Source organism: Lactuca serriola, chromosome 1 (genome assembly GCF_051521515.1).
Source record: "Lactuca serriola cultivar US96UC23 chromosome 1, Lser_US96UC23_V15, whole genome shotgun sequence".
Classification (NCBI taxonomy): Eukaryota; Viridiplantae; Streptophyta; class Magnoliopsida; order Asterales; family Asteraceae; genus Lactuca; species Lactuca serriola.
This window is the reverse complement of record NC_136408.1, coordinates 43,328,113-43,340,111: the sequence shown is the minus strand read 5'-3', so window position 1 is coordinate 43,340,111 and position 11,999 is coordinate 43,328,113. Positions and strand designations below refer to the sequence as shown.

Here is an 11,999-nt window from a genome sequence, read left to right as displayed (position 1 = left end):
GAGGTAAAAAACTAAAAATTTCTTTCTCACTTGTTGTCGTTGGGAGATACCGAACTCGACATTTTGTGCAAGTGGAATGGTGTTTGTCAAGGCCACTCAACAATGAAGATGCCACAACCTTAGTCTTAGACTTAGAACTCATTATGATGTCACATGGCTCTCTTAGATTTGGAAACTCACAATGGTCAGGTGAAATGATCTATTGTTCCCAAAACACCTTTAGACCCTCACCTTAATCATCTATTTCATGGATGAATCAAATAGGAATACCATATGAAAATACTATTTTCTTGAAATTCATGTTGTCATCTTGAATTGAAATACCATGTATGTACGTACAATTGTAATCGCGCTATGATGATTATTTGAATCCAAAACAGATTAAGAATTTATGTATATATATTTTTAAGTAATTGAAGATGTTGTGGTAAAATTATTTAATACATAATAGGGAAAATGACTTGCGAGAGCAATTACTTTTTCATCTTGTTCACGTTTAGGTAACTTCATTTTTTGTACACATTAGACTATTTAACTTGTTAAATGATCAAATATATAAAAAAAAAGTTGTCTAAATGTGAACAATTATTTATTTATTTATTTATTATTTTTTTTACAAATTTCTTAAGAATTTTTTTTAATTTCTTACAACATTTTTATGATATATATTTTTTCCTATAGGTTTTTCTAATACTTTTGCTTATATATATATATATATATATATATATATATATATATATATATATATATATATATATATTTTAAACTTTTTTTTCATATAAATTTAGTACAAGTGCTTTTAGACCAAATATTTTATAAATGTTTTAAATATTTCTTACATTTTTTTATATTTTGATACAATTTTTTTATAAATTTCATACATTTATTTATAAACTTTTTTTACAACATTTTAAAGTGTTTCACAGATTTGTTATGATAATTTAATATTTTTTCATAACATTTTAAAATAGTTTCGTTAAATACTAGTTTAAAACCTTGTATTAAAAAAATTAAAAGTTTATAAACTTCTAATTAAAAAGTATTAAAAAGTTGGAATAATTTTAAAACATTTACATTATATAGATTTTTTTTGTTTTTTTATTTGCTAAGTACTATTTTCTTTTTATTCTTTAAAGACCCTCCATATTTATTGTTACATATTTAATTTACTTAATTTTCTTGTTAGATACTACTTACTTTAAAAGTATTGTATATGCTTAAAAACAAAAGAAAAAAAATTATAAGAGGTGATATAAAATATTTCACAAAACAAAAAGATAATTATTAATTAAAAGATAACGTTTAAAATTGATCAATAGTTAATTAATATTTAAGAAATTATGAATATTTTAAAAATAATATTTGAAAAAAAATAATACAGACAAATATGAAAAATAAAATATCTATTAAAAATGAGAAAAATGACTTATTAAGATAATGAACTTTTTGCTTTGTTTACATTTAAACAAACTTAGTTTTTTTATACAAATTGAACAATTTAACTTGTTATTTTTGTTCACCTATTGTTATTGTCTAGCCGGTGACAATGACAATATAGAAACAAATATAAAAAAATTAATTGGTCATATATATATAAAATTAAAAAGTTATATAAATGTGAATAAAACCATAAAAATATTACCTGATAAGTTATTTTTCACTGCATAATAATTTCCTTAATATTCTACAATTTAAATTATATTGTTTATCAACATTAAATAAAAAAGAGGTTACAGTAGTAATTTAGTAAAACTGAAAATGTAAAAGTGATTGATAGCGTTACACCAAACACCACCAACGCTGAAAATGTCGATGTATGAGCAGGAGCGCGGTGATCGAAGCTACACTGTCCCACTGTAGGGGTTCATCAGAGAATCAGGAACCCTAGCTCAAATCCATAGCGATATTTTAACTCAAATTAAGGTCAGTCGCAGTGATGATCAACAAAGAAGACGGAGACAAAAGCTGCCGAATGACTGCTACTGTTAAACACATATCTACCGCCTTCAATTCATAAATTACTTATAAACATCGTTGTTAACCTTTAAATTCCGCCACTACCGGACACCGAACCGATCAACGATGACTAGTGAACCGATGGACACTACAGAAACAGAGAATGTTTCTGAATTTACACTTGCCGAGGTATCGCCTCTTCTTAAAAATCCATGTCTACTTATGTGTCAGTGCGCGCTGTCTGCATGTTGCTAATAGAAAGTATTAGCTCTCGTATACAAAAGTTTGGATAAATCATATAGCTAATTTATTGGGTAAACCTTTTCAGAAATGTGATGTATTTGTCGAATTTTTCTACGACTGTTCAGAGTTTATGCCAATTGTTGTGGATGTAGTACACCATATGCTTTACCTGTTTGATAAAAAAATGTTAAATTTTGATCGTTCATGCTTTAGTTGAGGCAGGGGTTTTTGTTTTAACTTTTTTTCTGAATGATTGTGGGAAATTATTATTTTGATGCCGATTTGTAATTTGCAACAAAATCACTTTGACATGAACATAAGGGTAATTCCAGTATCAAGCCGTGTCTTGGTGGATCAAACTTAAGATTTCACAGCTTAGGACATATCACATATAGTTTAATAAATGATATGAAATGACTATTGTAATCACCTTTTAGTGAACAAGATCACTCCTCCGTGCCCAAAGAAAATGACTTTCGATTTCAAGTAGACTTTCAGTAAACTAAAATTGTTATGCATTCCAAAACTCTGAAAAAATTCACCTTATTAAACTCTATAGAGAACTGTGGCCTTAATTTTGTAACATAATCCATTTGTAATTTTTTTCTCAGGGTCTTTATACCCCCATTGTGATTTGTGAAGGTTTCTGTGATTAGGGATCACCAAAACTTCACAAATGATTGCCTTAAATCTAATTCATATAATCATATATAACACCTTGGATGTGAATTGTGATTGATTAGCTCCTTATATCTCAAAAAGCCGAGGGAGGGTTTTTGTTAGTTATTGTATGGTAATGTGGATTTGAATGGTTATTTGGGTTTGTATGCTACAGTTATTTCCTAACATAGGTCCTTAAACATAATATACATTATCATTATTGGTAAATGTTTATCAGTATTAGTAGTATTATAGTATTCATCTCATTCTAACATGGTAAGAGACAAGAATATTCGAGAATGCAAAGTTGTTGAACTCACATGACACATCCAATAAAAGAGGAATACATATACACATCTACCTGATAGAAGTTGATGCAAATGTGGGATGTGAATATGTTATTTACACTTTATATAAGATATTACATTCTCATTTCTCTCTCCATTTGGCAGATCCTGGAAATGGAAAACTTATACAGGAAAAGGGGTAAAGAAGTACAACAACAGGAGTTCTGTGAAGAACTTGCAACCAAATTCAGGTAAAAATTTTGTTAAAACTTTGCATAGCTTGTTCTTGTTCTAACCTTTTCTCTCTCACACAGTTGCTCAGGTAATAGAGATGGAAAATCTAGCATAACATGGGACCAAGTTAGTTTTACACATTCTTTTACTTATCTAATCCTTTTTATCTACTCCCTACACACACAAATGACCATGTTTTTGTCTTCCTTGCATAGGTACACACCTGGTTCCTTGATAGACAATTATTTTCAGCTGTTAAGAGTAAAACTCCAGTGGCCCATTCAAATGAAGTGCCAAAACAGCCTGCAATCATAAACTCTTCTCCAAATGCTCTAAAAAATCTTGTGGCCTTGTCAAAAGCTTGGGCTGCATCTGAAAAACCTAAAACACCCAAAGGTTCATTTCATCTCTCTCTTTCTCATCAAGCATGAAACTAAAAAAGAAAACATCTATTAATTAACTGTTACAGATTTCTTTAATATGCATGATTTTTTGCTTCTGGAAAAGTATTATGCTTCATTCATATGATTCTTCTACAGCTCAAAGAGTGGCAGAACTTTCAGATTTGATTTTTGAAGCCTTGTCAGCAAAGGATTGTGCTTGGTGAGTAACTGTAAATATATTTGATGTATCCTTTTTATAGGTAAAGGTAATTACCATGTGAAGTGGCTATGAGTAAAAATTTCCTCACTAACTTTTCAGGTATGATGTTGCTGCTTTCACTAATTTCAGAGTTCTTTACCATGGCGAGCTCGTAAGACCTCACAATTGTGTAATTATGAATCAGGGGCAATCTTGTCTTTATTTAAGTTTTTTTTTGAAATGTGCAGGAAGTTCGTGTGAGATTTTCTGGTTTTAGTCATGATCAAGATGAGTGGGTGAATGTAAGAAAGGGACTTCGTGAGAGGTCAATACCCTTGGTGCCTTCAGAATGTCACAAAGTCAAAGTTGGTGATCTTTTGCTATGCTTCAGGGTATGCTTTACATATATATCTCTTTTCCTTATAGTATTGTTTATTAGTAGAAATGTGCAAGATGGTTGCTAAAAAGTACATTAACTTATTTTCATAGTTTTATACCAATACAATATGATCATATTATTTGTTGATGTTGATTTACAGGCAAATGAAGATCATGCACTTTATTCTGATGCACAACTCCTACGTGTTGAAAGGCAGCTGCATGATACAGATAGTTGCACATGTGCCTTTCTTGTTCGCTTTGAGTATGATAATGCTGAGGTAAATAAAATAAATTTCACTTATTGTAGAAAAGGAATTTCAACGCACTTAAATTTTATTTCTTATTTGGTTTATGGTTGTGCTCTTTTTTCTTTTTTCTAATTTGTCTCGTTTAAACAGGTGGAAGTTCATTGCAGCGAGATTTGTCGCAGGCCATCATGAAGATGTATGTTACTTTGGTTGGTAGACATTATTATGTTGTCATGAAACATGATGCTAGTGATTTGGATTACATTATGTGGTTAATTGGTTGTTGTGACTTTAAGTATTGAGATAATTTATTATATATATATATTTTTAATATTAGTATTTTTAAAGGACAGAGTACAAAGCTAAATTATGGTACAAGTAAAAGTATTTACTTAGTTTTGTTGTAATAAATATACGAAACTGAATGCTCGTAGGCAGCTAACAAATACTTGGAATAATTCTAGTTCAATAGCACTAGCTCAATTTCACCTACATGTAGCCCGTCTAGCTCAGTTGGTAGAGCGCAAGGCTCTTAACCTTGTGGTCGTGGGTTCGAGCCCCACGGTGGGCGGTTAATGTTTTTGTGTAAGTTGTTTAATTTTCTTTTAAGCTCAGTGTTACTATTTTTAATAGATTAATTTTTTGTTTATAAATTTAACAAACGGCCCGTCTAGCTCAGTTGGTAGAGCGCAAGGCTCTTAACCTTGTGGTCGTGGGTTCGAGCCCCACGGTGGGCGTATTTAATTTTCCGACATCAGTTTTTGAATTAGGAAACCCAACTAAAAACTGAAAATAAATTTTAGGTTAAAATTTAAATAGATCGATTTCTTTTGTTCTTTTTCCGATTTAGGTCCGCTACAAAGAATATGAATCCATTTTCATACGCTTGAATCCAATGCATTTGTAGAAGATAGATATATAAACAACCTTTAAACAGAAAAAGTCGGTATTCAACTTCTGTGTTTTTGTTAGAATGTGAACCACTTGGAGCCACATGTCTGGAATATTTTGTAATTCCTAGTTTCCTACAGTATATGATTAGCAATAAATCTTTTATCTGGTAGCAACGATGTATTAACAATTCAAATTACGACTTCAATTCGGTGATGATTATGTTTTTCTTAAGCACTTCCGTATAGCTTGTCATATTCAGAATATGTTTTTCTTAAGCACTTCCGTATAGCTTGTCATATTCAGAAAAAATAACTACTTCACATGCATTTAATGTAAGGTAATGATTATCTTAAGTTAGGATTGTTAGTTCTTATATGGTATTGATGGGAAATCAAGAGAAAACAAAACATATGCTATATGCCCAATACAATTCTCGTTACTAAGATGATATTTTTGGGAAAATCCATGGAATCCGACTTGATAATACCGAATACATGCAAAAACAAAACCCGATAACAAACAGTATAAACTAATACGATTCTTAATTTGGTCTGGTTCCGGTTTCTAATCATCTCTACTATCTTTTGGATTGTTTTAGAATTTTATTAAATATTGATCATATTTATCTACTCATCTTTTGTAAATCTACTCATCTTTTGAACTATTTCTAAATTCTATTAAATATTAATCATATTTTTTTTACTTATCTTTTGTAAATCTACTCATCTTTTGAACTATTTCTAAATTCTATTTTATATATATATATATATATATATATATATATATATATATATATATATATATATATAATTTGGAAGTTACAAATTTTAAAATTTTAATTTGTAAATTGACAATAGACAAATATATATTTACTAGATTTATGGCTAAATGACAAATTGTATAGGCCTTCAAAATATGGCTGTCGGTCCTCTTTTGCATCATATTATGCATGTTCTCTTATTTGGGTCAGGACTACATATAAGACTATCTAGAGTACTCTCCATAGAGAGTTTTGTTGTCCACTTGCACCAAACCACTAACGTGAACACCCCCTCGATGGTTAGTGGTGGCTAATAGTTTTTATACTAGAGGGAGTGGCAATACTATCAAGCATTTTGTTATGTCACTTTTTCGAGTGCCTCGTCATTTTTTTTATCTTAACATCTAATTCTTAGCATTTCATAGGGAATGATAATACTCATAGCACTTTATTTTTTTATTTTATTTTTTAAATTTAATTAAATTATATATTTTATTAATACACAAACATTTAATATTATATAAATTATATTTTTTTAAAAGACAAACACTTAATATTTAAATAAAAAATATTGCACTAATTTAAAACATAATACTAAATAAAAAAGTTTATGTTTTAGACAAAAAATACCAAGTTGCTTAAACTTTGAGACAAAAAAATACCAAATTGCTGAAAGGTTGGGTACCAAATGTATAACTTTTTTTTTTTTTTTTTTTTTTTTTTTGTAAATCTTCTTCTCGGTTTCTCTTCCCCATTCTTTGATAAGGAACACATCAAATTTTGCAAACAAAATGGAAGCTTTCGATGCCTCCCAACCGCCTAAAATGGAGGGATTTTAATTTTTTTTTTTAATGAATTTGTCTAATGTGAAGTGGAATCCAATCAAAGCAAGAAGCACCAATCTCTCTCTCTCTCTCTCTCTCTCTCTCTCTCTCTCTCTCTCTCTCTTAGCGACTCACCCGTAGCGAGCCCCCTAACCTACAACCTATTGTAAGACTGATCACGAGCTCCTAGCGAGCGTTCGTAGCGGCCGACTCCCTCCAACTTTAGTGGCTATGCTCATTTGTGGTTGGGAGGACAACGGACAACGTCTAATTAATTATTTTTCTCTTTCTAACTCTCACTATCTCTCTCTACATTTTAAATAATTAAGAAATAATTTTTTTTCATTTAAATAATAAAAAATAAGATGAATATAATGATATTCACCGATGGGTATACTAACTTTTAGTAGTTGAATGTAGTAATAAGATAGGAACAATATGACATCCACAATATTTCATAGGGATAAACAGTTTTTCCCAAATCCTGATCCCGTACCAGTACCAAACCATACCGAATTTAAAAATATGGGACGGTACTTGGTACTCCAAATACACAAAATTCGGGATTCGGTACCGCCGGTACCGGTACTAGTACCGAAAATCAATACCATTCCCGGTACCGGTGATTTTAATTCGGTTCGGTACTCGGGATCGAATTCGGTTTTCGGGAAATCGGGAACGGTACGGGTCGATACCGATTCCGTCCCATGCTCATCCTTAATATTTCATATCCACCATATTTATGTTTAACATATTTATGATCAACGATGAGTACTTCGATACGCTGATAAAAAAGATTACATTTAAATTCAAGAAACATAAAAACTTTACAAACTATAGTACTACTACCACTATATTAGACTAGAGGGAATGCTAACACTCTTAGCACGTTGTCATGTAGAATTTTTTAATTTTTTTGATGTCACATAATCTTAACATGTCTAGCACAAAAAGGTAGGGAGTGATAGCATTTGATTTTAGGAGAAAATAAATAAATAAATAAATAAATAGCATCAGCCAATCAAAACACTTATTTTCACTTTATCTCTCATCTAGGGGTGTTTGTTTGGATTGATCGGTTTGATCCGATCCAATCAAATAAATCCAAATTGATTATGGTTTTCAAAACATGTATTCGAATTGTCCAAACTAAATTCAAATCCGATTCGATCCGACCTAATTTAGTTGTGATTTGAAATTTATAAACAACTAATAAGAAGATATATTATAGTTAAATATTTTATAGATACGAAACTTTCGAAAGAAAATGCATATTAATGTTTTTTTTTATCGGATGAAACGTTTTGAATCTATTTGAAAAAATAAATTACAAAATTAATAAATAATTATAGATATATATTATAAATAGATAAATAATAAATGTTTATTCGTTTTTTTTTTGGTCTATTCTGTTCTTATTTTATAAACCAAACCAATCTGAAATCCAAAATAATAATTCGGTTTTGTTGAAAACCAATCCAAAAATCCGAATATCCGAACCAAATAGTCCAATCAAAATTGTCCAATTGGATAATTCGGTTTTATCCGAATAGTGAACATCTCATCACTCCTCTCGCTACCCGCTTAACACCTCATTCTTAGCAACTTGCTTAATACCTCTTAAAAATATTGTCTAATACTCATAACACCTCTTAGTAGCTTGCTTTAACATCTCTTAAAAATATTGTCTAATACTCATAACACCTCTTAGTAGCTTGCTTTAACATCTCTTAAAAATATTGTCTAACACTCATAACACCTCTTAGCAAGCTCCACTTCCGGTAGCCTTACTACTCCATGTAGCCTTACTACTTCCCAGAAAAATATTGTCTAACACTCGTAACATGATCTCTTAGCAAGCTCTAATTATTACTGAAGCCTTACTATCCGTGTAGCCTTACTACTTCCCAGTTGGCATCTTTACACATCTACCCACCCCCACGTCTCTTTTTGTGGAAAGTTATTGCTTTTTGCGTTCATCTTTATGTCCTTTCAAAACCCAAAATAAGACCTTTCTGTATCAACATTGATTGTACGAGTATTAGTCAGCAATGGCATGACATTATATGCTTTACAACCTTCATCGAAAGTAAATGTGTGACGAGGGTCGATGAATTTAAAAATAATATATTTTTATTTGAATTAATAAGTTAAGCTATAAGTATTAAAGAACACATTTTTGACTATAGTATACATTCACTTTAGGAAAGTTCATTTAATTCATTCAAAGTAAAGTATAACTAAAATTAAAACATAAATGAATAACAAGAATCGAAATTTCAATGACACTCAAAAAGCTTGATGACGGAAACTGTTTTTTAATTCCGTTAACACCACCTTTCCCATCCACACCTACCCACTCACTCTCTTTAACTTACCATCTTTGGAAAAAAAAAACTATTGCTTTGTTGATTTACTTTTCTGCCCTTTTGAAAAATGGACTTTGCGTCCTTGACCTTTTCTTGCCAATAAAATTTGGTTTAACACTTTTAGGCAAACTTACATAAAAACAATCAACAAATGTCTTAGTTAGTTAGTTTGAATTCTTAGCCTTTCTTATTTTAATCTAATAAAAGCCAAACGATTATAATCATTTTTCTTCGTTTGCTCTTAGTAGTGGGATAAAATTATAGAATTTAAGAATTCATTGTATCTAGGTGACTAGAAGTATAGAATTATAGCCGGAAAAAGCTGGTTCAACCCGTCAGTCTAACACAAACCCAACCTAAAATTAACGAGTTGGATTAAGATTTTGAACCTATTTAAATTTAATGGGTCAATCATTCCTACCCGTTTAATTAAATGTGTTGTGTTGGATAAAAACTATTAACTTATTTTCAATACATCAACCCATTTAAATATAATATATATTTAATTTAATATTTATTTAAAAATTTAATTGTTAATTAATAAATTAAAAATATTATATGTAATGTCCTAAACTTCAAACAAAAACTTTCATTTAGAATCAGATTAAGCATTCAAAGGCTCAAAGTCATTCCTTGAAAACATATTATCATCCATTTGTTTCAAAAGTATAAGGTTTAAACAGAGTTAAAATACGAAAACCAAAGGAAGTTGAACAAGAGTGTAACATCGAATTGAATGTACAATCACACAGTGCCCTTATCTCGTACAACTTGAAAACCATTTAACTTAACGACATAAACATAAATATTAGTGAGTTCCCCAATATACCACATATTCCACCATATATAAAATGCATACAAACAAGGGCTCTCGACTTCAGATTCAAATCCACATGATCAACATGTTATATCAACATACATATCAACCATATATACATTGCCTTCATACAGCTACCGAGTCCCAGCCCTTACAAAACTACCACCTCCCATCCAACATACAACTACCAACTCCCAACTATTACATAACCACACCAAAGTTATCACGAATAATTAATGGTTGCCTTATGAATGCATAATCATACATAGTCAATAAGATAGACAATCAAACATATGATCCTACCCGAAAGCAATACTTTAAACAAGAACCATGCAATAAGGTCATACTAGGGTTCTAAGGCTATCTGGTTTAAATTACATATGACCCCTATGACATTTTGTCACACCCCAAAACCGGAACGGCGGAAACGTTCTGGGGTGGATGACGCCATGTCAAGTATCACAACATATGCAGTATAGTAATCAAAGTACAACAATCATTGCATTAATAGTAATAGTTTTACATAAGTTACATTTCATAGAGACATTAAAGTAATACATAAACTAGTATAGATGCAGCTCGGTTCTAGGCTGGCTTCACAAAAGCTCCCGGGTGTACCTGTCTATTGCTGACCTGAGAATACAAGTTATTTTGAAAGCGAGTATCAACATTTTTATAAATGCTGGTGAGTTCATAAGTATTTAGTGTCATTTGTGTAAGTAAGCATTTTATTCAAAAATAACTTTATAAAAAGTAGTAGTTTAGAATCTACGGTGTATTAGCGTCCTTTCCAGAAAATCCTATATTTTCTAATTAAAAGCAGTCTTCTACCAAGACTCGACAGTGTTATGTTTTAAAGAGAAATTTTCCCTGAAATGCTATCATTACCAAAATACGGTATTTGACTTTAAAGAAAGTAGGAGAATATCACTAGTAAAAGTACTAGGGGAAAATAACATATGCCTCGGCAGAAAATACTGCTGACTAAGGCAAAGAAATCATAGACTCCAGGAGAGTATCGAATGAATGATATGCCTGGCTCAGTCTAACAAAAGGAAACACAGACCCCAGACGGTATCAAATGTACGATACGACTAGCATGGTCTAAAACAAAGAAACACAGACCCCAGACAGTATCAAATGAAAGATACAACTAGTAAGGTCTAAAACAAAGAAACACAGACCCCAGACAGTATCAAATGAAAGATACAACTAGCAAGGTCTAAAACAAAGAGACACAGACCCCATACAGTATCAAATGAAAGATACAACTAGCAAGGTCTAAAACAAAGAAACACAGACCCCAGACAGTATCAAATGAAAGATACAACTAGTAAGGTCTAAAACAAAGAGTAATCCTAAGAGTGTTGTTTCCAGAATACAGTGTTAATTCTCGTTACCTTATGGCCATGAATTATAAGGTAAACATGGAGATACTCGTAACCATACTGATTGACACTAGAGTACTTGTAGCCCTGCAAGCGTCAGAATATATATGACATTTGTCACCCCTTTGCTTGGTAGGCCGTGGACTGTAGCTAGCAGTAAGGGTGCGGGAGTGTCAGTCCCGTATAGATCTATACACATAATGCCCGTTCTCCCTACAGGAGACTCTGGTTACCAACTCGACGACGGGGAGATCCGTGTCTCGAAGATGCATCTCGTATAATGAATTCTGATGTAGGTACTAGACTAATGATAAAGACTCATAACTGAACTGACTCCTTTGGAATTCGCGTACTAG

At 31.2% G+C, this 11,999-nt stretch overlaps 1 protein-coding gene and 2 non-coding genes across 3 annotated transcripts; all 3 read left to right on the top strand.

Moving 5' to 3' along the window:
- The first annotated feature begins 1,782 nt into the window (after positions 1–1,782).
- On the top strand, positions 1,783–4,938 carry SHH1 (SAWADEE HOMEODOMAIN protein). Its single transcript, XM_079023785.1, has 9 exons — positions 1,783–2,145; positions 3,312–3,397; positions 3,461–3,506; positions 3,596–3,776; positions 3,920–3,983; positions 4,083–4,134; positions 4,211–4,354; positions 4,502–4,621; positions 4,742–4,938. The coding sequence occupies exons 1-9, from the start codon at positions 2,083–2,085 to the stop codon at positions 4,781–4,783; spliced, it is 798 nt and encodes a 265-aa protein (XP_078879911.1). The 5' UTR covers positions 1,783–2,082; the 3' UTR covers positions 4,784–4,938.
- A 151-nt stretch (positions 4,939–5,089) lies between these two features.
- TRNAK-CUU (transfer RNA lysine (anticodon CUU)) lies at positions 5,090–5,162 on the top strand. Its single transcript has one exon. It is a non-coding gene; the product is annotated as a tRNA-Lys (tRNA).
- Positions 5,163–5,255: 93 nt separating this feature from the next.
- On the top strand, positions 5,256–5,328 carry TRNAK-CUU (transfer RNA lysine (anticodon CUU)). The gene has a single exon. It is a non-coding gene; the product is annotated as a tRNA-Lys (tRNA).
- Positions 5,329–11,999: the final 6,671 nt, after the last annotated feature.